Source organism: Schistosoma mansoni, chromosome 5 (assembly GCF_000237925.1).
Source record: "Schistosoma mansoni strain Puerto Rico chromosome 5, complete genome".
Classification (NCBI taxonomy): Eukaryota; Metazoa; Platyhelminthes; class Trematoda; order Strigeidida; family Schistosomatidae; genus Schistosoma; species Schistosoma mansoni.
In genome coordinates this window covers 8,641,993-8,668,669 of record NC_031499.1, presented here as the reverse complement: position 1 = coordinate 8,668,669, position 26,677 = coordinate 8,641,993, and the positions used below count along the sequence as shown (strand labels likewise).

Sequence of the window (26,677 nt, the reverse complement as noted above, 5' to 3'; positions counted from 1 at the left end):
CTCATTCCATGATGTTGGAACACTTTCTTGCTCCCAAACCTTTCCAAACAACACAGTCAATTCCTTAGTCAGAAAGTCACCACCATCTTTAAAAAGAGCCGGAGGTAAGTCATCTGGACCCGGTGATTTGTAACGTTTCAAGAGTTGGAGTTCCTTGCGGACTTCCGCCTCGTTTGGTGGAACAGTCGTCACCGGCCATGGGGGGCAGGACAAACTGGTTGATGTTGCCGGAGCAGCAGGCCAGTTGAACTGCCCTTCGAAAAATTCCGCCCATCGTCCAAGACGTCGACAGATGTTAGTGATTGGCATCCCGTCATCCTCGTAGATTGTTTCACTCACACCAGACTTCTTGCTGCCAGTGGCTCGGATGAGTTGGAAGAGCTTCCGGCAGTTACCAGATGCAGCTGCTGCTTCCATCTCATTAGCACGCTCCGACCACCAGGCTTCCCGGTCCTTACGCAAGCTTTGCCCGATTTCATTACGTAACAGCCTTCGTTTGTGGTCAAACTCACGGTCACCCGGAGTAGACCGACGGGCTTCCATCAGTTGTAAGGAGCCAGAAGAAACCCAGTGCTTGTAAGCGGGACGTTTCGCGAAGACGCAAGCGGCTTTACTCGCCATTTTCATGGCGTCGTGAAGATGCAACCAATGCTCATCTATACTTTTCGGTGGGATGGTAGCTAGCCTAGAGGCTAATTCCGCTCGATACTTACTTGCAACAGATGTTGCAGCCAGTTTACTAACATCAATCCGTTGGTGGTGGTCAATCCTTCGGCCACTGAAAAGTAAGGTGAGATTGGCGCAGACCAGGGCATGATCAGACTCCAGATAGGTACTCCAAAAGGAGCGGCAGTCTTGTACACAACCACGCCAGCGGTAGCTGATCGCGATGTGATCAATCTGAGTCCAGGCTTGAGATGCAGAGGGAGGACGCCAGGTGGCACACCGGCGATGACTGTGCCGGAAGTTAGTGCTAGCCAGAAACAGGTTGTGGTCTGTGCACAGTTGCAGCAAACGGTCCCCGTTATCTGTCCTGCGACCAACAAGTCCCCATCGGCCACCTAAACGACTCTCTTCTGTGCCTAGACGCCCGACCTGAGCATTCAAGTCTCCGGCTAATACTACAATATCTGTCGAACGCGCTTTCTGGAGAAGAACTGTTAACTGGTGGTAAAACTCATCCTTCATTGCATCCGGGCTGCAATCTGTCGGGGCATAGACGGAGATGACGAAGAGACACCGTTTCTCACGCCGGTTTCTTCTCACTTTGATGGAACTTTCTAATCTAACAGCACATAACCGGCTGTTAATGGGGATCCAATCGACTAGTGCTGCCTCAGCCCTAGCGCTTAGTGCGACACTAACGCCAGCAAGACCAGACGAAGATGCCACAGAGTCCCCGGATAAGTGCACGTGAAACAAGCTTTTCGAAGCGACAGATGGAGAACGAATTTGTAGTACTTCACTAGAGTCTTGAATACGGGTCTCGGATAGACAGCAAACATCAACATTAAGACTTTCTAAAGACATAGCCAGCCCCATCTGTTGTCCGATCTGCATTAGTGTGCGAACGTTGAAGGAAGCCAGCTTGAACGGCGTACGTGGTTTCAGAAAGACTGCGTCAGTATTCGTAATCGGTGGAAGCATTCATTTTCAACCAGACAGTGACTGGAGATCGTTTAGATAGGACAGAGTTTCTACCATGGGCGAGCTACTGCATAAGTTGGAAAGGAAGGATACACAATTTGGGAATAAAGGGAGTGAAAAAGCGACGTAGTAAATAATAGTAATAATAATAATAATAGTAGTGTAAATTGTCTTGCTTCTAATATGAGGGAGAATAGTATCGTCAATAGAATTCATCATTTCATTTATTTGTGTGTGGGTTGTGATACCGCCCGGGTTCCCAAACCGAAGCAGGTGGTTTTCTTAGGGGGCCACACCCCAAGCCATTGACCTAAAGGTCTGATCCACAAGGCAGTAGCGCATCGTGAGGAGATGCAGTCCCATGGTAGCCGATGACCAACAGCAGGTTCGTTCGCCATTCGTTCCATCAGGATACTGGAGCCCATGTACACCATTGGTTTGGAATCAGGGTTTTCCAACTCCCCTAGGTGGACCCTCCGTGTCCACCAACCCGGTTAAAGCGCCGGACATTCGCTTTTCGTCCTCTCACTTTTGTGAACAACACCCCCGCCATGAGAAGGCAGTGAGTAGGACTTGTGTGGCAGAGGCTATATATTCGCTGGCCATGTGAGAGCATTTCGAGAGGGAGAGTGGACTCTCCTCACTCTCGGCCGTACCAGGGCATTTGGGGGCAGTAGACGTATCTATGTGCAAGTGCTTTCATCCGTGCTATCACTGTGTGTGCAGCATGCAAATCTGACATCACTTTAGGACGCAAGATCAAGGGTTATAACTATCCGATCTCTAAACATTGGGCACATGTCCACGAGTGATAAGGAATTCCGTCAATGAGCATAATATTCAATGTTTTTGTTGTCTATATGAATAGGCCACCCATGCTCGAGATAACTAATAATCCGTTTCAGCTCGTCAGCTTCGTGAGCATAACATTTAATATCTTCATCAGATAATGGTGTTGCCTTTATAGCAACTTGTAGTATGTGGTGAATATCGTCTTCCAACGATAATGTAATAATAGCATCTTAAATTTTCAGCTTCTGACTCGCGATTAGTCCAGATAAAGCATCAGCTTATCCTAACTTTCCTGTGGATTTATATAAAATTTGGAAAACGTAGGTTAATGTAATAGCCCAGAGTTATAATCTATTTGCTGTATCCTACTATATCAACACATATGCCAGAAATAAAATAAGGTATACAATAGCATCCAAATGTAGCAGAATACTTTTCCAAACGAAAAGTTTCAATTTCTAAAAGCAGTATCAAAAGCATAGATCAAGTCAACTGTCAACTCATTTCAACTCCTTAAAGTATACACACTTTCAAGAGACTTACGTTTCGACTGTACAGCAAGTGTCATTCGTTCAGAAGAATAAAAATTCTTTCGATGTTTATTCAAAAGTGAATAAATATCAGTACCATTTTGTTCCGGGATTTCACGCAGCGATTTACAATTGCCTGAAGACAAAAGAAGATAAGAAACAATCTCAAAGATAATTTACATACGACAAGCTTAAAACAAGGATTTTATTAAATAATTCACATTTGAAGGTATCGAACAGTGGAAAATGAACCATAAACACATAAAAAATTGGCTAATAAAAGATGAACATACATACCATAACCGAACAGTTTGTAGGGAGAATCTTTACGAGACAAATGTCCAATTAAATAGTGAAGTCGTGAAGAATCCTTGGTGTATGCCAGTTCGAATTCTGTAAAAAAGAAAAAAAACTGTATGAACAATACAATACGTAGTTTATGTACAAGCACATCAAACCGCGTCACACCATGAAATGAAAATAACTATACAAGATTAAGCCAAGAGTAGCTATGAGTGTAAGAATGTAACTAATAGATTGGGAATAACTTCAGAATAGTAAGTCGTATAACAGTATTCAATAGGTCAAATGAAAGTTAGTGATAAAAGGAATATGAATATACATATAACCTAGTTACTTAATAGTTGTCTAATAGGAACATATGTAATAATAGTCGACAAATAATTTTTAGCAGATACCATTCAATTAATCTTCCTTCGGATATAACATGTTAAATAGCTGGTTCGTCATGCTATGAGGCTCCTCGGTTATGCGCAAACACGATCACACATCCTGGATTGAACCCAGTATTTTCAGGTCTTGCAGTGAACGTCTGACAATAAGAACCACTGAGCTAGCATATAACGGTACAATTTCAATTTCGATCAATTTGGGACAAAAACGGCCATGCAATGCCATTGGTGACAATCGTTTCACTTTTGACACATCTGAACACCAGTCACACCACAATGGTCCCCTCGTTTTCAGCGATACAGATAAATCTATGATAAATGCAATCTACATATGGAACTAATCTCTATAAATCACCTTCAAGTGAATATCCCTTACTTTAGACACTTTAAATGTGTGAATTCAATTTGAGACAAAAGTACAAGAATGATCAAATAAGTGTTCATAAAGCAATTATACAGAAGTTGATTCGCTTATATATGTATACAAACAAATCTTATCAGAACTATATATACCCAAGGGGTACTTTACTTACCATTATTAACAGCATTTATCTCACGATCTGTGCTATCTTTGCTTAAAAGTGGTGAAATGAAGAAGTTGGCAAATTTATCGAGACAACTAGCAAAATGTTTACGTTTCACATCGAAATGGAATAAAGTGTATTCATTCCCTGTCCAAGCATTATTAGTTCCACCCCGCTGACTAAGGTATGCATCAAAATCATTCTCTGTTGGATATTTTAAACTACCCATAAATACCACTGTTAAGAAAATAAAGATCAATATATGTGTGTTATTAATAAATGTTAATTTGTATCAAATAGTATGTTGTATTTTATGAAGGAAATTAACAAATTAATTCCTAAGTAAATTCACCTTATAATACAAATGCTACGATCGTCTACCATGGATACGCTTTACTGGAATCAAAACAGTATACTCCTGACAGACTTATATAGAGAAACATTTGGTAATCTTTTGTAAATGTAAGCTATCAACAGCTGGGCACGTGATAAGCCGAGAAATTACACTGTTATGTAATAGACTATAATATTATCTAAACTGATATACACAATAATCACTGTTAAACAATGACAAAAAAACAAGTTCTTATATGGTTAATCTTTCAGATATCTAGTTTGAGTCAATTACTTTCTTGGACTGACACTGGGTGGTAATGATTCAAGAAGTCAAAAAATATGAGGAATCGGTACTGATTATAAGTATAAACTATACATAGAAGTACACAAAATTTCCAACAGTATCAACTCAATGAAACTTACTATGCTCCAAAAAATGTGATAAGCCCTGAGCTTCTATTGGATCTGAGAAACTTCCCACTTTAATACACAACGCAGCAGCAGACTGAGGAATTCAAAATACAACATATTACAAATTAGGCTACAAAAATAGTGAGCACTTTCAACACCCAGATTAGAATGTAGCTGACCTGAATAATAATAAAAGGGTTTCAGTATTAAGTGGCTAAAGTAAGTATGATTGATGCAGTTTGTTTGATAACGGTTTTTATTATGAAGAAAACTATTGGCACAGTCATATATACCGCTTTAATAATTAGAATGCGGAATTATCAAACACACGACTGACTGTCACTAAAGCTCTTTTGATTCTTGGAAAATTTATCAAAACAATAAACTAACTACTTTTAACTATTCAAAAGGTTTCATCGTGTACAAAAAGGCAGATAGCATAAAGATGCCTTGACACCAAGTTACAATGATTGCTTTCCCACAAGGGAGCTAGAAGAAATAAGTGAAATCACTGGTTTTTGAGGTACGAGAATTAAGATACTCTAAGAGAATCCAAACCAAGCAACGTTGAAATTATGCCGAGTGTCAGTGAAGTTTTTCCTGGAAAGAAATCCATATCACAACTGGATCATTAGTTCCCCGGTGATGGAACTAATGTTTACTGCTGACGGATGTTGGCCATGGATTATCACTTTAAAGATCCTGTAGTTATTCTTATTTTTGAAATATAAAATTGGGATACTGAATCAAACTATCATTCTGTCAGTTTAGGAGTTACGATTAGAGATAAACGAATCAGTCAAGTAGGAGTTTTGTCCTGTTTGTGATTTAAGGTTTGGGCTAGATACTAACAAATCCACTGAGGTGGTGTATACTGACCTTTGAAGAGGTCTTGATGTCTAATATTGGACCATACGTAAAGCTAAATTTGAACACATTACATATCTTTGCTTAAATCAAGTATTTCCTGCGTAATAGGATAGAAATTTGTGGTAGACATAACACTTTTATATGGGAAACCCATTAAAGACAGTGAATCCTAACAAATTAAGCAATGTCATTTACTTTTTTGTTTTGTATCAATTAATGACCAGAAATTCAAATAATTACTCCTTTTATTTGCAGATATTGTTGACGAATAAAGAATAATACGCAGTGACAATTATGAAATATAAATTAGCTTAAGAACTCTGGTTAGATGGTCTGAACATTACATCTTAGAAACTAATCCCAGTAGAAGCGTATCAGGACACTTATCACAGCTACTGTCAGTCTTTTAATAAGTAGTGGTTTTATATTAACGTTTTAAATCATAAACAGTGACTTGTTTTATACGACTGATCGACGTAGTAGAAATTCAATTAACGTTAACGATTAGAACATTTTGGTGGGACATTTAGTTTCTAATCCAGACGTTCATACTCGTTGCAGTTTAACAAGAGAGACCTGACCCACAATTCTTACCTTTGAGGATATCATGGTGAATTATTTCCAAATGCTATCGACAAATTATCCCGAGAGGCTTTCACTACGCATTATTCGCTAAACTTGGTGAAAATATGATCAAGCTACATAACGCTGCTAATTAGGAGGTCATTATGTTGTGTTTGAATTTGTTGTGACAAGAAACTCCGAATATTAATTCTGAAAATTTTGCAATTCAACTGTTTAAAATCTCATTAAACATGGCTTATAATATTAGCTAATAAACCATGGTCTTACGTTCTGTCATTATTAATAAGGATATAGCTATGTGAAGCAATTTCTAGTAACCTACGACACAATGTACTCCCCACATTAAAATATTTCCTATTTTGGCTGTAAACTCAAAAACTAAAGTCTCTTGAGGATACCGTTTACCATGGTAGGTAAGAAAGCATAGTTTTTTCACATTCGCAAAACAACGGGAAATATATAATTAAATCTTGCCTTCGCCTCCTGATCGCCAATAGCGTTTTCTTCGATATCAACATCTTCGTCTTCCAAGCTTTCTGAACTATTACTTTCAAGATCTGAATCCGGCAAGGAGTCATCGGGTGCTTCCTCCCCAGGCTTTAGGTTGGACACTAATATGGCCCTCAGGCCATTGTCCAACTCGATATACCTTTGTCGGCTGTCAAATCACATCATCGAACTTACCTGTAACTGCGGTAATCTATCCGACTTTTCTCCAACTCGGCAAAGCCGTCACAATTCATACTCAGCGCTCTATAGTGCCAACTAATTGGAGCGCCACGAGGATCTCAACATTTTCGACCTTCAAAAAGGATAATTTTTTCTTTCGCTACGTTGTAACAAATGTTTTCGTGTCGTCTGCCGTTGGAGAAAGTTGGTAAAAGCTAAGAAAATACTACCTGTCTTCAAATGAGAGTAGTACATTTCACTATTTAAAAAGGACAGTAGTATTGTCTCTCGTCGAGTCAAATTTACTGTTTTGATAGTAAATTACTCATCAAAACTACTGTTTACACTTTGATTGAAATTATTTCAGTTAAAGCGATATTTTACTTCTCTGTTTTGATTTTGCTTTTGTGTATTTATTACATCAAAGCATACTTCGTCAACTTTGACTTGATTTATTTAGCTAATAAATGAAATTTTTTACATATACATTTTGTGTTACCATTTTTAGTTCATTTTCAAGATGGCCGGATCAGATATCAGCCATATAGCTCATCCCCTGTGAAAGAAAGAATGCATTGTGATGATTGTAAGTAGTTCCATAAGATGCGCACCCGTTAAATTCCCACTGCCCCTAAAAGGTGCTCAAAGCCTAACTCTCATCGGCTATGTAGGTTTTATTGTTCGAGCGAAACATTACTCATCCAAGAAACAATTATCTTTCTGGCTTTGACTAGAAGAGAGGTTGATGAGGGCTGTGTCGGTAATATGGGTACTGATAGGGAGGAATGCGTAAGTGACGTAAGTGCAGTCATGGCACGTGCCATACACCCAACTGTGCAACACGCAATAGACCTTTCTATGCTAAATCAATTAACGGGCGATACACCATTAGATAATGGTGGTCAATTTTCCACAGTAGGCACTGATGATCTTAACAAAACCATAATCGTCTCAAGTAGTTCTAATGTGGATACTGCGACTGATGGGAAACGGACGACGCGGAAACGTAGAAGAAAAAGAAAGATAGCCAGAGAAAGCGGCCGTTTAGTTTAAAACTTCTTGGTGAACTCGCATTCTGCGTTACAGATCACCCTGACAAAGTCCGAAAGTAAAACAATATTTAATCCTATCGTAGATCGGAAAAGTTTGTCGTCAGCAAACATTGTTGTGAGTCACTCACTCGATTCCCAAGGCTCTGTTACAAAAAACAAAGGTAAGATGCCAGCAGTTGACAGGCAGGATCTGACATTACGGTTGAAAGCCGTGAACACGGCATTCAAAGATGTTGAACCCGTTCCTAATTTAATTATTTGGAGACTAGAGGAGTCGAAAGACAGTGACCCTGCTAAAAGACACGCACACGATCTGCAGTCAGTGGAATCTGTCATCAGAAATGTACTGCCTGCAGATATTTCAGGGGTACGTATCTCGAAGGTAAAAAGACTCGGTTAATAGGGTGGAGGTGAGATCCAACCAATAAGGATCTTGAAGTTGGTACTCGAGAGTTTTGAAGAAAGAGACGTAATATTGAATAACACACACAAAGTTCTTGATTCAAATATTCATATCTGACCAGATTGGCTGCTTGAGGATCGAATCAAGTGGAAAAATGCTCTTACGGATTTATGAACTCGGAGGCTATATGGTGAAACGAACCTTACAATCAAAGGTTTTCGGGTGGTCAGCTCTTGGAAGTCAATGATTTCGAGACCTGTATGGGTAGGACAAATGATTCCTAAAATCACCTTAAATGTGTGCGACACGAACGCTCATAGTCTTTAAAATAAAATGTCCGAGCAAGTTTGATGGTGGATGAATTGGGTCCCGATATAATAGTCATCACATAAACTTGGCTCACCGCAGATATAGACTGCTCTCCCGTCATTGCAGGCTACATCTGTATTAGAATTGGTAGATATATAAGTCTCAAGGGGGAAGCATAATATATGACCAATCATTGCTGGAACTTGTCCTCACACACCACTGGGAAGATTTCATCCACATTCAGCACCTTCCCCCCTAGTGAATAATTATCACGTTGTACTTCAACTTAAGATTTGGACACATGGTATACAGTTTGGATCCGCTCCACCTCGTTCCACTATCTGAAGATATACTCCGGCAATCAGAGACTGTGCTATCTCGGCTGACTGGTTGATCTATGCTGATGGATCGATCGAAGACGAATGGAATAATTTTAAGGCTACATTCACTTCTGTCACATTACCATTATACCATGGTCAACACGCAAGCTATTGCATTGCCCTCCATAGATTAATGAGGAAACCTGGAAGTTGAAGCGTAGAAAACACTTCTTGAACTTATTCTTGCCAAAAGGAGAGGCATCATTTAAGTGTGAATATAAAGAAATCCAGAATATTTGTATAAAGATCATAGCTAAATCCCATAATATTTACAAACAACATTTGGGATATAATAGCCTTACTTGTCCGAAACGATTGTTTTCGTACGTTAAACGGCGAGAAAAACCAAGTGATGGTATTCTCCCGTTGGTGTAGCACGAAAATTCAGATTTACTAGCTCAAGCAGATCGGGCAAAACCTGAGAGTTTTTCAAACTATTTTAGTGAAGTCTACTCCACGTGTATTTTTGCAAGTACTTGTTCCAATCACGCCGAGATACCAACCATGCGATCTGTACATATGACTGAGGAAACTGTTCTTCCATTCATAACTAACCTCTAACCTTGTAAGGTACCGGGCCCTGAAGGGTTACATCCAGGTTTGCTGTTATCGCTTGCGGGCATTATTTCAAGACATCTCGCAACGCTCTTCAACATGTTCCTTTCACCCGCTCAACTTCCCTAGAGATTGGAAAGAGGCTCTGTAAAAACCAAACTGGGGTCTGGCTGAAAAATAACTGTCTCGGTGACTAGGGATACCTTATTACCCCTTTGAAATCAGAACAAGGTGATTGTGGAAATAACGGTTTCAAATTTCATCATAAATACAAATGTAAAATTTTACCTAAACAAATATTATCACTCAGTTATTCAATCAATAATTGTTCTCACAATAATCTATCTAAGTTACAATATATAGCAAAGTGATAAGAAATATAGGAAAATTACCGAACGCACCAAAAATAAGTGTTATTCTATCTTTTTTGGATAGACTAGGTAAAAATCCGTTCAAAAGATAATAGTTTGCTGCTTTATAACACAAAGTGTTTACAATTCTGGAAAAGTACTTCAATTCAAAACCAAAATGCACGATCCCAGTCAACTCAAGCAAAACTATCAATAGGCTGCCGCCAAGATTAAAAATCAACTAAAACAACATAAATGCTGTCCAGGAAGTAACATAGAAACTTGATGAAAGCGAAAGAAAAATGAGAAAACTATTATAAAACGAAACATTACAATCTCAAGTGACATCAGAAAGACCAACAAAATGTATAACTAAAGAAACCAATGAGAAAAAGCTGCAGATGTATGCATGAAGGGATTTTCACACACAAAACCTTCGAAATGGATCTTACACTCTCTAATCAGTCCTATATCTAAGGATGGTCGGAGACCCATCGTATCTAACTACCAGCCTGTCAGCCTAACCAGCACAGTCGTTAAGCTACTTAAAAAGATAATCCGTGTTAATTGACTAGGTCACAGAAATTCGTAGTCTGTTAACTAAAGAGTAACACGGGTTTCGAGACAAGCATTTTTGCTTGACTAACATACTTATTGCGAGAGAGGATTGTACAACAGCTCTGGAGAATGGTCTGCCTGCCAATTTGATATCCATAGACTTCAGCAAAGCGTTTGACAATGTTTCGCACTTAAGTCTTACGCAGAAGCTCTCGAGCTTCGGAATAACAGGTGCCCCACATGACTGAGTAGGAAACTCCTCGTGTGACCGCAGACAGAGTGAGGGTTAATGGAAAGCTACCCTAATGGAAACCGATCAAAAGTTGTGTACCCCAAAAAGCCATCTTAGGTCCCCTACTTTTTTTCTCTACGGACAGAACAACACTATGAAGGCTTATTCGACATCACGGAGTACTTGGAAGGATAGTCAATATCATATGGAATTCCCATGATGGATTAAACTGCTAAATTGTTCATGAAGGACAACTCACTGACTCGGTGTCAGACAAGGTTGTTTACTCTCACCCTATCTATTTCTCCCGTTGATCGATTGGATCATGAAGATGTCAACATCTTGAGGGAAGAATGGGATACAGTGGACAGCTAGGATGCAACTGGAAGATCTAGACTTAGCAGATGTTCTGGTTCTTCTATCACACACGCAACAACGAATGCAGGAGAAGACGACCAGTTTAGCAGTAACCTCAACAGCAGTAGGTCTCTATATACACAAAGGGAATAGCAAGATTCTCCGATACAACACAGTATGCATCAATCGAATTACACTTCACGGAGAAGCTTTGGAAGATGTGAAAACCTTTACATATCTGGGCAGCATCATCGATGAACACGGTGGATCTAATGCAGATGTGAGGGCGCGGATCGGCAAAGCAAGAGTAGTATATTTACAACTGAAGAACATTTGGAACTCAAAACAATTGTCTGTTAACCAACGACAAGATCAGAATTTTCAATACAAATGTCAAGACAGTTCTACTGTATGGGGTGGAAACCTGAACAACTACGAAAAACATCATCCAGAAGATGTAGGTGTTTATTAACAGTTATCTACGCAAGATACTTCGGATCCATTGGCCAGAGACTGTCAGCAACAACCTACTGTGGAAGGGAACAAACCAGATTACAGCAGAGGAAGAAGTGCTGGAAGTGGATAAGAAACACTGAGGAGAGCACCCAACTGCGCCATAAGGCAAGCCCTGAAGGTCGAAGGAAAAGAGAGACCAAAGAACACGTTAAATCCACTGGACATTGCAGAAACACACACAGACCTTCCTATAGATGTCACTTCACCAATAATCAAAAAAATTCAGGATGACCATCAGACAACACAGGAGTGGGGAAACAGCAAGACCTGACAATTTACCGGCTGAAGCATTGAAGTCAAACACTAAGGAGACTGCGAAGATACTTCACGATCTGCTAATGAAAATTTGGGGGGAGGAACAAGTGCCGACGGACTGGAAGGACGAATATTTCACCAAGATACCAAAGAAAGGAGATCTGAGCAAGCGTGAGAACTACAGAGGCATCACATTACTATCGGTGTTAGGAGAAGTTACCAACAGAATCCTGTTAACCGGATGAAAAAATCTAGCAGACCTCCAGCTTCGGGATCAACAAGCTGGGTTTCATAAGTATAGGTCGTGTGTAGATCAAGTCGCGACACTACCAATTGAGTGGAACTCGTCACTATACATAAACTTCCTTGACTATCAGAAAGCGTTTGACAGCGTGGATACGAGAACTTTATGCAACTTTCCATTGCACTATGGTGTGTCTGAAAAGATCATCAACATCATACGGAATTCATGCGACAGACCACACTGCAAAGTGGTGAATGGACAGCAGAAGATAGACTCATTCCAAGTGAAGTCCGGTGTCAGAAAGAACTGCTTACTCTTTCCTTTTCTCTTTCTTCTGATGGTAGACTGGATTATGAAGACCTCCATATCTCAAGGGAAACATGGAATAAAATGAACAGCTTGGATGCAACTAGACGATTCGGACTCCGCAGACCACCTATTCCATTTATGCCATCCACACGAACATGTGCAAATGAAGACAACTAGTGTAGCAGCTACTCTGCATCAGTAGTCCTCAACATACACATCGGAGAAAGCAAAATCATAAAATACAACGAACAGAACGTCAATTCAGTCACACTTGATGGAGAAACTCTGGGAGATATGGAAACATTCACATACCTGGACAGTATCATCGATGAACAAGGAAGATCGGATTCAGAGGTAAAGGAGAGGATTAGCAAAGCAAGGGCCGCATTCCCACAGTCGACGAACATATTGAACTCTAAACAATGCCAACCAATGTCCACATCAGGATCTTCAATACGAACGTCAAGACAGTTCTACTGTACGGATCTCAAACTTCGATAATTAGCACAACCATCATCAAAGAGGTACAAGTTTTAAGAAACAAATATGCGGATTCGTGACTGTGGTCCGCCAGCTAGGGTATGTCCAGTAGAACTAATGAACTCAGCATCAATGCCAAACAGAGCGTACCTGTAGAATCATGACCTACTTCTTCATTAGTACTGCCCAAATAGTGGATGTAATCCTAAACCTTTAGATTTGTGATGATGTGACTACCTAATCTATAGGATCTTAAACGGAAGTCACATAATTATCTGCACTGACTCATCGCATCTCATAATCCCCAGTATATGATATAGCAAATATTTAGGCTGGAGATAGAACACTGTGTAATATGTATAAAAGTCACACAAGAATGACCACGCCTGCAAAGTCAAGCCATTCCATCTGATGAATTGAATTCGTTCCTCCCTCCCTCTCCATCGCTGGGTTTTTTCTCCCCGCTAAATGTTGAATATGTACTTTCCCAATTGTCTCGTGTTCAGCTTTGAGAATTGTGTGGTTAAGATCTAATGCCACTACAAACCATTAATTCTGGGGATTTATTTACTGCTACAGTCCACTCCACTTCTAGTGGGGTATCGGTGACCCTACAACGTGGCTGGTCAAAAGTTTAAACACCCATCTGATAGCTTGCTATGTCCCGCAGTATTTGGCTGTCTTTCATCTTATGTGTGGGACCCCGTGAAACAATATAGCAATAAAAATTTTAATATAAAAGTCTATATTCATCGTATTCTTCGTCGGTTTTTCGTCTTTCTCAGACGTCCTGGCAAAGAAAACAAGAAAGTGTAAGTGTAAGTCAAAATACAATCGCGGGTGTGTAACGAAGCAAAACGTGAAAACAAAACCCGATATTAGTATATATGCTATGAGACTGCTTGAAAACGTTTTGCACAAATTGTTTCCTTCGATTTTCCTAAAATAATAAACACACATATTCAAGTACATTTGGATAAATAGTGTTTATGTTTTTCACTTAATGGCATAAACTATCGTGTTGACTTGCGGAAGATCGCTTGCTCAGTGATCGGTTGAATGTTGTGGATACCTCTACCTTGTTCAAGAACGCGTAGTCTTCAGTCAGTTTTCGGACACCAGCGAAATTTTGTCGTGGATGTTTATCATCGAAGAGGGGATCCTTAGCGTGAGGTTCGTATCGTTCTGCTGTCTAGGTGAAAAATCTACATAATTAGGGTTTCTCTCCAAGTAAGCAACCTTGACACGTCCAGTCCTGACGCTTTGGTTGATCCTGTTCTTTTCAGTGGTAAAGTTCTTGGCTTTGTGATGAAAGACTTTAAAGAGTCCGTCGTATGCTATTTCGGAAGACCATCGTAATGATTTGTGACGTTCAAAAACGTGTGTGCTGTGTCGCGAGACAGGTTGTGCAAAAGTGTCAGTTGACTAAGGTCTGTTGAAGATTGATCTAACTGAACTCATAGCGTTTGTAAGTCTGCTAGTGTAGGAGTTGGGATCTATATTCACTGGAGAAGACGAATCCTCCTGGAAGTCGGAGCGTCGTTCTGTAGACGAGCTGTTCTGCAGTCTACCCATTGTCAGCTTGCGCCGCATTATGAATGCCGTGTAAAACGAGTAGAAGTGTTAGTGCACTGTGGACCTCTCGTAGCTACGAGTGAAGCAAACGAGTGTTGGCGAAATCGTTCAACCAATCCATTGCCTGTGGTTGATAGGATGTCTTTCGGAATAACGTGATTCTTAATAATGTAGTCAGACAACTGAAAGGTCCAGATCCTAACTGGCGTCCATGGTCAGCAGTGATAGTTGAGGGGTAATGGCGCTTTCTACCCATCGTTCGACGAAGGCACGAGCCAATTTCAACAACAGTGTCTTCGATTGGTACTGCTTCTGGCCACCCAGTTAAACAACATACACAAGTTGAGAGATAATAGTATCCATTTAAATCCAGTAAAGGTTCTACCAAATGCAGATGAACGTGGTCAAAGAGAGGGTTGGGAGTTGTTAGTGAGCCTAAGGGACATTTGTTGTATATAATCGCCCTAGATTTCTGACGACTCACACAGGAGAATTCCGATCGTTATGAGATGACCTTGGTGGTTGCTAAAACGCATGAATGAGAAAGCTTGTGCAACGTGTTGAGGATGTTATGCCGATAGTATTTCGTCACGATTGGACGATCCCTACCTGTAGATGTGTCGCATAGTAAAGTTTTCTTAATTGTTCTCGTCCGTTTGGTACTCAGTTTTTGGGTCGTCGAATATAACTCGTGCTGAAGATCAATGTCTTTTTGAGGCTGGGCTAGTTTAAGAAGGTCGATTTCTTGGACACTTCAAGAAAGTCGATGAGATAAGGCATCTACAACTACATTGTTTGCTCCAGCAATACCTCAGGGTACTTATCGAATATTTGTTGGTAGTAAGGGTCAACCATGTACCTTACTGCAACTGGGGATAATCTGCAACCGGAAAAAGAGTTTACAAAAACCTATAAATTAGTATTTTTCGTCCGTTTGCGCAAGTCGATGAGTAGATCATGATGTTGTAGCAGGTTTTTACTAGTGATTGGCGTAAAAGCATACTGAACAACGAAAATACAGTGAATGGGTTTGCATAAACCCATGTTAAGCTAAACATATAGCTTACCATATGTGGCGGTAGGCTTCTCATTAGCTGCTTGCAAGTTGAAAACTGCTCCGTACAACCGGTCGTTAGAGTTTGAAAGAAGAAAGCTAACTTCCGCACCAGTGTCGACGAGGTAGTAAATTTTCGTTATCACATCAGTGGTACATACTTACTTACTTACGCCTGTTACTCCCAATGGAGCATAGGCTGCCGACCAGCATTCTTCAACCCACTCTGTCCTGGGCCTTCTTTTCTAGTTCTATCCAGCTGCTGTTCATTCTTCTCATGTCTGTCTCCATTTCTCGGCGTAATGTGTTCTTTGGTCTTCCTCTTCTCCTTTAGCCTTCAGGATTCCATGTGAGGGCTTGTCTTGTGATGCAATTGCGTGATTCCCTCAAAGTGTGCCCAATCCACTTCCAGAGCTTCCTCCTGATTTCTCCCTCCGATGGAATCTGGTTTGTTGTCTCCCACAGTAACTTGTTGCTGATAATGATCAGTAATACATAACAGATGGTTATATTCTCCGGCTACCATTGCCGTTATTAGCGTGTCTCATGGGAAGTCTACCGAAACGTTTTCGTGTCGGTCGGTTTTAAATTCGGAAAAATACAAGGTTTTCTGCATTTTCGAGATTTTCTATAGTGATTGGGATGCTGGCATCAGTCGGGGTTACCTGTCTCTCGTGATCTAGGGGCAGAATGTTTTCGTTAAGAGATCCATAGAGGAGTTTTTGATCGTTTACGGTAGTGATAAATACGAAGGTAAGTGCCAAAGTATGGCAGAGGTCTGTGGCGTCATTTCGTGTCGTTCTAGGTTTTTCATTGTTTAAATGAACCTGAGGTTTGCGAGTTCTAGCGATCTCCAGAATCCGGTGGGTAGTTGCAGCCAGTTAGTCTACAGCGTTGTTTTGAAGTTAGACAATCACCGCCTTTATCTGTTGTGGAAGCTTGGACGAGAAATGGTGTCTAAACAAGTTATCGTCACAGGTTTGTTGGCTAATGACCTATTCGCAGCAACGTTTCTACTGTTCAGCCATGCTGCAGTTCGATATTGTTGAAGAGTTGGTCTAACAGTTGTCGGTTGGTTAAATCGGGTTGAAATAATTGAAAGGCCATCATGATTCCCTACTACCTATTTATTAGAAATTTTAGTGTTTGATTAAAAAATTACGAATTTTTGAACTTGTTTTTGAAAATGTGTGCTCAAGTGATAATAAACAAACATTTTGTCACTTGTAATAATTTTTAATTTGCTGTAAAATGTACGTCTTTGTGATCTGTTTATTTCAGATCCAAATAACATAAAGTGCTTTGATTGGATTTGAGAATTTGAAATTTTACATTTGAATTTTAATGTAGAATAAATAGTTCTGTCTGACTGTTTCATTCGAGTTTTGGTAAAAACTTTTACCTTGGGAAAAAAACGACACCAACTATACTGTCAGTGAATGTATATCGGGATGAAGTTTTTTCGATCAAGTACAAATGGAAGCGAAGTCGTTATTCATCATGACAACAGAAATTAAATGTATATCATCAAAAAGGAATTTGGGAAAACCCTAATTCGGAGATCAAACTCAAATGAATAAGCAAACTATTATTTTTCTGCAAAAGTAGACCAAATGATGGTGTAGTGGCAAAAAAATCCCTAAAACCAATATCTCTGAGAGTTTTCGACATTTGATGCTGACGACATTAGTTTTACTTATCTCACCTGACTGAAGGCGCTCGTTTGTGAATCTGCACCAGGTCACGTGTGCGCACACCGTGCTACACATCTCACCAAGGCGTCGTCGAACTTCGAACATTTGTGGCGTCTTAGAGGTGAAACCGACGTGATTTAATACACCGATTCTCAAACTGTGGGTCCGTACCTTGTTGGAACTTTATTTAACATTTCTTTAACTTTGATGTTAACATAGTGAGATATATTTTTATTATGCTCGGTTTTTTCTCACCCATTGCTATACTTTATATTCATCATGACCGGACAGACTCTTAAGTTACCTTAGATCAAGACTCTTACGCCACCATCATTTCGGCTAATGCAATTCTAGACGGACAATATCAAAGCTTGATAATGCCACGTAGACGCTGGCGTTAACGAGCACAGCCTGTCAGACCCATGTGCGCAGTTCTTTGCAGTCGAGAAAACATTAGCACACGATTTCAACAGGTACATCACATCCACTGTGCTTACTAGTGATGTCTGGGAACCCTAAGAAACTTGAGAAAAAGAATATTCCCAAGCACGGAGGTTTAACGAATATCATTAAACGCACGGCCATTTTAAAAATCTTTTTTAATGAATTTTCTCATCCCTTTCGAAAAATTTTTCATCAAATTTTCCAATGTTTTTCATTCAGTTTCGTCTAATTTAATAGTTATTTTTAAATTCTTCGTAATTCGTTACTTATTTTTTAAAATTGGTATAAAATATCAGTACTTGTCGACAGAGAACATTTTCTTCACATCATAGACGATGGTAGCGTACAAAGTGCAAGCTCTGTTGTTTCTCACATTGCCACGGAAAGGGATAACTTATTTTCGAATACATTATATTTCGTAGCGTTCAAATCACTTGAAGCGTTGAAAAGCCCCATCAGAACTTATGAAAGAGCTACGTACTGCAATTATGCTGTAAGAGGTCCTCATTTCCATAGAGATCAGAAGCCATATCTTAAATGTGTATGTTGGACAAATTGCCGTAGAACACCTAACGGTTCCTCATAGCCGACTAGACGAAGGAGGTAAATTGATTAGTGTTATTACATTTTTCATGAGGGACTTCCATGAGCATTGAATGCCCGAAACTTATCTTTAGCAAGTTTGTTGGGAATCACTGAACTGTTGTCCTTGGGAATGTACATCACAATCATAAGTGCGATCCCCTGAGGTACGACAGCAATTCTTGAATGTGCATGTTAACGGAGACTGAATTTGAAATAGTGCGACCACTTCTGATATCTGGGACAGAAGCATTCACTATCACGCACTTTGTTTACCAATCTTATGGAAAGAGTCCGAATGCTCAAGATGTTTTCAATATGCGCCACAAAGTGTTCTCACATGCCAACCATCCTGACAATCGGTGTGACTATTCATATTGTAAATGTTAGGTGATTACGCCATACTGGAAGTTCACATCATGTCACTTGGTGGGCTTTGTGATTATCAATTAGATGAATATAATTGTCTATTGTATTTCTTTTTCACAAGTGCAGATCAAATGAACCTGTCAATTCCTTTTTATGTTGTTGATTTTGATGGGACCTACAGAACCAATAACGAGAACATATATTTGTACTAGGTTGTACCACTGAGTATTAATTTCAGGGCAATACCTGTTTGTATAGAATTTGTTAGCCGCGAAACATCGACGTTGCTACCTCATTTCCTGTCGTTCTTCCGCCGGTCAACTAACAATCGAGAGGTGTTTGGCATTGTTACAGATGATTCACTTGCTATCGCTGCTGCTATTACCCAGGTGTATCCGAATTCCCATCACATTTTGTGTCGCGTACACCTTATTCGTAATGTTACAAAGAAGGCAAGTTTTTCGTTCCTTTACTATAACCCGTCAACTATCATTGCAGAGGCTACGATCTGAAATTGTACAACTATTCCCCCATCCTGTGTTCACTCGAAGTGTGGAAAGGTAAATAAAAATGTGCATTACAGTCATTCGTAGTTTCCACAGTTATTTGTCATTAATTAAAGCATCAGACAGATATTTTTATTGATATGTGAGAGATCACTTGCTGCCTAAACAACGAAAGTAGTCAAATGCTTTTCGACCATCAGTGGCGCTTCTTTAACAAAGTAATACGAACTTCGTAGAGACAAGTCATCGAATTCTGAAGATATATAAACTGAATAGGAAAACGCCTGTTCTGGATCCTATATTCAGTGTGCTTCTTCTCATTGAATATTGGATGGAAGCACGATTTCAAAAATACACATCTGATTGTCCCAAAAAAAGCAAATATCTGTCGGGAGCCTCAACTACATCGTCTTCAAGAGAAACTTACGCCCTCCGCCTGTCACCTGTTGAAGAGTAACTTGCTCATCCCTGTGACAGAAGTCATAACGTCAATGAAATTGTTCACGGCTGTTGTCTGTGCGAAGCAATGTTTTATTCGTTTTGTACTCACAACACATCATCACACGTCCATGGAGTCCGCTGTCCCATATGCGGCGTTATAACAGAATCATGGCAACGCCTTTGTTCGGGAAAATCTGGACTATTAAAAACCAAGTAAAGGCTATTTTCAGGGTCACCACAATTTGATTTAAATTTTTATGTTCCATTTCTTCATTTCCATGGCAAAGGTTAGGTGATGAGACTATCAAAATTTCATTGGAGATTAATAATTATAATGCCATTATCGCTCACGTACTCTTAGACGGTTTTCAAGGTTTATTAAATATAAGGTTTAAGTAAATGATTTCGTATAGAAGAAAATCTCATCTAATGAACAATAATCCGTATAACAATAGTATACACAAAAGTTAATCAGAATATTTCAGTGTTTATCACATAGTTACGGTAGATGAATGTTCTACGATCAGTTCACTAGTACAGTGACATTAGTTTTATGGGAAAGATCAACTAAACCAACACTGATCGCTTCTAGCCATAGTGATTAAGAAATATAGTCAATTGAGATCAAAAATAATGTGATTGCCTTTCATTTATATACATTTAATACATATATAAGTTTCATCAATGTCTATGTCATTTGATGTACACTAATCTGTCTGGCAATGGTACATGCAGAATTTAACAAAAATGCTTCAATTTAGTGATAATTCTCATTTTGGCGTCTGGTAAATAAATGTAGGGTTTTATTTATTACACTGAAATTGAACGTCAGTAATTGATGCAGTTGAACTCATTCGTATGAAGCTGTGTAATTGTGAGATAGAAATTCATTTCGTCAGACGTACTCTTGTTCATTGACACTTAATGCAACCAATATATCAAATACCTGTCAAAAGTGGTTATTTTGTTACCTTCAGCTATTTCGAGCTTGACATTAAAAGAATAATATTCACATGAAGAAAAATGTACATACAGTTTTTCCTTGTTCGTCTATATCATGGCGACCTGCTTGAACATCTGGGCTACTTGTTCCTGTCATCTAGATATTTCAACAACTTATCTCATTTCGTTTGTTTCAATACATTATTATGACTATTTATTGCATAATCTATTCAGGTGCGTTTCTGATATGTGTACAACCTTTCGTCGTATAGGTTACAAAGGGCCCGATCAGAGATATCGTGGTCACTGGCAATATGCAGCGAAAAAAATATACGTTAGTTAGATGTCGATTGACTGGACTGCTAATTTATAATTGACGATCACCCAATTTTTATCATCAGGATCGACTAAGAAGTAAGAGATGGAAACTTGTTGAAATACTCTGTGTGGTCAGAATTCTATATTGTACTAAAAATGTTATATCGAATAAAGCTAACACTAATAATGATAACGAAGATAACTGGCAAATTGAAGAATAAATCCAGACTTTCTAAATAAACAATGTATGCAATATTGTTTTCAAATGACATTAAAAAGTTCAGATCATGATTTGGTCAGGTTGCTGTTGACAAAACGTACAGCTTCTCTTCAGCGAGCCAAAACTGGGGTTTTCCACCAACGATGGTGACGCCGCAAACTTTCTGGCTGAACAATACCCTCGGACATTTTAACCGACCCACAACAACCATGTCAATAGAACCTTTATCTCCAACTCCACATGACGTTCGGGAGTGAACTTGAGTGCTAACTTAGTTAACCGGAAACTGCAGCACCTAAGAAAAGTCACTTCTTCTGGTCCGGGTATGGTTCATTCTGCCATACTAAGGGAAGCAGCTTCAATCGTGGCAACACCACTAAGCGTGATCTCCTCATACTCACTGAGACGAGGTACATGACCTGAAATTATGAAGCTGGCTGGCATTACACCAATTTTCAAAGGAGTTCGACTCAGTGAGCCTTCAAGTTAACAACCGGTGGCACTTCTCTCTACATCCTCGAAAATTATGGAGTACCTGATATGCTTGACTTGTCAAAAGTTTTTGATGCGGTCGACCAAATATGTCCTATCAATAAGCTTAAACTTTAAGGTACCAAATAACCTTTAATTGATTAGCTCACTGCATATCTAAAAAATTGACATTTTAAAGTCAGGGTTAACTTCCCTTTCTCTCAGGCCATGGAATGTCCTGGTGGGATCACCCAGAGTTCATTACTAGGACCTCTTTTCGTGATTTATATAAACCATCTTCTACAGCAAGTATCACCTGACTTATTACTTATTGTTGCTGATGTGAAGCGTTGGAGAATAATACGCAAACAAGAGGATATACTGGCACTTCAGGAGGATCTGCCTCGACATCAAAATTGGGCAGACGACAACGGACTTACCTTTAAAACTTCAAAGTGTAAAGAATTCCATCAGAGACATGTTGCAGACAACAGTTACAAATTAAGAAACTTTTCTCTAAAAGTATCCTTAATTGAAAAAGATTTAGGAGCGCTGGTACCCTGCGATTTGAAGTCTTAAGATAACTGTGACAAAAATGCTTTTCGAGAAAACCTTGCACTGGTAACATTGGAGCGCATTTTCGGCCAGTTCGACGGAATGGCTTTTCACATAACCTTCAGAAGTTTTATCCGTCCCTCCATCACTCCAAAAGAATAAGGACACTTTGAAACGTATCAAACAGCGAGTCACGAAATCAGTCCAGGCGCTCGATTCCAAGTCTTATGAAGAGCGCCTTCAACCACTAAACCTTTATTTATTAGAGTACAGGCGTCTTAGAGGTGACCTAATATCTTACAGCATCCTTAACACTTCCGTACATCCCCTTGAACACCCTCCTAAGTTTACCTGCAACACAAACCTAAAAGGTAACATCCAGAAACTGGAGACAAAACACAGCAGTCAAATGCTGGAGTTCGCAGCTACTAGTCCAAGCGACATCCGAGGAGTCTTTAAGAGAAAACTTGATATATTCTTAAGGACTAAGAACGGCATCTTACTATGAGTTACTATTTCTTTTTACTCTTTTATCGATAATATACCTAGGTTTCTGTCTGGAGTTACTGGTGATCCACTGCTACTACACACGGAAGCCAGTTAAGCGAAAGCTACATCTATTCCGTCCAAAACCATTTGAATAGACATTATCAGTAATATGAACTATGATATTTATGATCGGAATTTGATTTTGACTCCGTTGATTCAGAAGCTATGGAAATTAAAAAACTACACCTCTCTAATAAAATGCAATATATTGAACATTCAGTCGTACACAATTCTTTGTTTTTGTGCATTGTCAAAAGTGCCTATATATACTTGAGTGTTGTGGCGTGCAGCATGACACAGTCGCATGGTGGGCATGACAGGTATGTGAGTGTTGGTTGCGTATTAATATAGTGATGACAATTCTCCGTTCTCAGAGCGTAATTTTTAGTGATTGTTCACAGCACGGTTAGAACCCACCGTGTGAAAATGCGCTGCGCTGATTTAGGAGAAGTCTGAGGTTTCATGCAGTTTTTTTCGCGTATTTTTCACTTGACATGCTCAAGTCACTATCTCTACTCTTATTTATTTTCTAGGTAAGTAGTGGAATCCGTTGGTTACGTGATGTAACTTCACAATCTGTCAATCCTATGATAACATGATTTACAATGTCTCTGAGTCAAATGATAACCAATTGTTTCTTCCTTAGGCGCTGCCCTACAGCTAACTAATCATCATTCGAAGATTAAGCGTGCAATGTGAATCACAAGCTGTTGAATTAATCAAGTCTGGTGTAGCATTGTCATTGGGGAGGCGTTACTGTATGTATTCGGGAACTCTCAGTACCGCAAAAATGGTCTTTTTCCTAATGCTCAAAAATTTTTGGTTTTTAAGCCAAAGATTGCCGGTGAAAGCTGAACTGTATGTTGACTAGGTTAGTATAATGATGATTGTTGTTGTCCGTATTAAATGTCGGTTAATGTTAGCTGGTTTAATGAGTCTGAAGTTTCCAATACATATTGTCACACGATTGTTTTTCTTTTTCAGATTGACTACGGGATCATGGAGTTCTGTCTTTCTATGTGTACCTTGGTTTGCAACAAACGTAAACCTCACAAATACTATTTTTGTTGAATAAAATTCTTTCAAAGTTTGTATTATAATATTAGGTTGTCGATGCCGGTGTTGATCTTGTGCTAACGAGGTATGGCAACTTGGACCGATGCGTAAATGTTCCTGGTCCTACGTTGTCGCTGACTGACTGACTGAGGTTGTCGATGCGAAGGCCTTCTCGTGTTGGTTGTTGAGTATTCAAATTTATAGTTGACTAACTAGCTACGTAGTTGTTATTGCGACTAATTGGGTATGTTACCGTAATTGGCTACCATATTAAATGTTTGTCCTTATTACAGTAAGACTGGCTCTATGTTGATAGTAAAACGCCTTTAAACTGTTATCTTGATATTGTGTTTCGCCAAAAACTCAGTCCCAACAGCAAAGTTGACTCGGCAAGCGTATATCTGAAGTTGGTAAATCAGAGTAGTATGACTTCTCGCTTTTAGGTATTCGAGTATTGTATGTAATGAGGGTGCTAAAATAACTTTGGTGGTCGAAATTGTCAGTTAGAACGTTTTCAACGGTCACTTTTTCCGATATTGGTGCTTATGGATGATCTCACGTCTGTATGGAAGTGGCTATCTCTTAACATGTTCCTGCAAGTTCATTGTCAAAATATCAGCGTCCTAGGGCGTACCTTCATCTAGATACCTAGTAGTGATAACAAACAATATGGAAGTTGTTGCTTATTATGTAAAGGTGGGTGAACTATTTGCAGCTACTCATTAGTTAGGATCGTTGTATAGTCAATGTTGTCGCTCACACCCCATGGTGTTTACTGCGTTACTATTGGAATTGAGGCTAGATGGTTGTCGACAGTTCACGACCTGGCTTGCTGATCCTATAGTCTTGTAAGTCAAGTCGGGTTTCATTTTTCCATAGTAAGACTCATTTAAACTTGAACTCACGAGTTTTTGGTCAAACTGATATCCGATAACTGTATTTTCCTCTCAGCTGTAGTAAATTCATTGGTTTCCTATGCTGACCAGAATCCTAGCGCTAGCTGCCGTCACCTAATGGCCCGCCTGCATAGCTCGAAAACATTACGATGTTGCGTGAGGCACTTGCGACATATCTGTCTCTTTTGCGGGCTAAGTTTGGGAGCACTTATAAGCTTCGGGGGATAATATCTACTGGCGGTCTTGACGGAATTTCTCCTATTCCCTCCGCAATAGTGGGAAGAACTCTATTAACTAGAAGTCCTTCGCTGCATTGTTATGCGAATTGTAGCTCATTTGATGGATTATGTTGTTCATTTTCCTATTTTAAATCATGTTCGTTTCTCTTATTTTTTTCGCAATGTTAACTCTATCTCGTGAGATACATTCTGTAATTAGTGTTTGGTTATACCAGACTTCGATGAATATTGCATAAAGAAGAGCCTTATTGTGTTGCGCGTTGTCCGTGATTCCCGAAATTTCGAGTCATATGTGTGAGGTATTTAGGACAATGCTTCTGAACTTTTGCTTTCCTGAATGTTATACTGGCAATAGGTGCATTCGGTTTGCGGTTGTCGACTTATTGTAAATGCATTATCACCGTTATTAGATACTACGATATCCGCCTAAATTTCCACATTTTGTTTATTTACCTCCATGCGTTAAGTGACTGTAGACAAATATAAAGGGAAATGTATTGTTTCTAAACACATTAATAGGTAACTGGAATTTTGAGGTGCAAAATATCCGTAGTCATAAAGTGGTGTTTGGAAACTACAGCAAACTTAGGTTTCTTGTTGTCTTGTATTCGTTTACAACATTTACCTGTAATCTTGAAGATGCTGATTTGCACTGGTGGATTCAATCATGTGTCATTTAACTTCACAGTTAGTGGCGTTACCACTGAACTCTTCATGCGATAACTAGCATCTTGTAGAACAGACGCACCTATAATTAATGGCTTTCTTAATAGTGACCGAGACTTTATGTAACAATTTCTTCCTAATGCAGGTCCGATTCAATCCACATAGGATCGAGGCAGTCGGGGGGCATCACTGCCCTAAGGTTAACAGGTACACCTTGCTGGTGAGCATTGAATAGCACAAAACCTGGAATCAGCTTTTGTGTCAACTACTTTCAACCACCATCTTACGTTTCAACACGATGATGAGTCGCTTGGAATAGTCATATTGCAACTTGAATGATGGAATTCGGTTAGCTTTAAAGGGCTATACAGTCATGACGTCGGCCACTAGTGAGTGATCAGTCAGTTTTTCAAGTTATGTTTGTATCACCCTCAGAAAGACTTCATTAAAGAACTATCCGGACTGTCCTTAAAACATTTAAACAAATTCCTTTGATAAACTGTTGCTGAGATATAGTGTTTGTTTTTTTCATACGAATAGTTAACAGTTGTTAAAGTCACTTGTGCATTTTTACACAAAATATTGTTCAAATCTTGTAAATCGAGGAATGACTATCAGTCATCATTATTAAGACCAAGTTTAGTCGTGGATAACAGTTGGAACCAATCACTTCAGTGATGAACGTCAGTAATAAATAATTTCAAGTTTATAAAGGTTTGTATTTCTGCATGAATGATATTCAGCGTTTTATTTGATTAATATGTCCTGGCATGTATATTCATCTAATGTAAAAACCTTTATAGTGTCTCTAGTTAAAATTCTAACTATATTTCTGGAGTGTGTTTAGTAGTGTGATTAGATATGTGTCTTTCATAATATTCGAAGTTATAATTGAATCCCATTCGGTGAACCCAATACTCATCGCTCCAAATTAGGACACAAAGTCCACTAATTTACTGAGTTCAAAGATGAAATGATGTATTCTTATCATATGAACAAAATGTAGCTATTGTAAACTACTAATGTAATAGATAGTCATATGTT

General features: G+C 39.3%; 1 protein-coding gene across 1 annotated transcript in view; it reads right to left on the bottom strand.

Moving 5' to 3' along the window:
- Positions 1-7,144, bottom strand: part of Smp_061510.1 (nardilysin (M16 family)) — a gene marked incomplete at its 3' end in the record, with an annotated part of 31,172 nt that extends 24,028 nt beyond the window's left edge. Inside the window, exons 1-6 of the mRNA XM_018797811.1 lie at positions 7,072-7,144; positions 6,838-7,036; positions 4,945-5,026; positions 4,195-4,422; positions 3,267-3,362; positions 2,983-3,105 (exon numbers count right to left, since the gene is read on the bottom strand). Of these exons, the coding sequence (XP_018652816.1) occupies positions 2,983-3,105; positions 3,267-3,362; positions 4,195-4,422; positions 4,945-5,026; positions 6,838-7,036; positions 7,072-7,130 (787 nt within the window). The 5' untranslated portion in view covers positions 7,131-7,144. The remainder of the gene's footprint in view (positions 1-2,982; positions 3,106-3,266; positions 3,363-4,194; positions 4,423-4,944; positions 5,027-6,837; positions 7,037-7,071) is intronic.
- Positions 7,145-26,677: the final 19,533 nt, after the last annotated feature.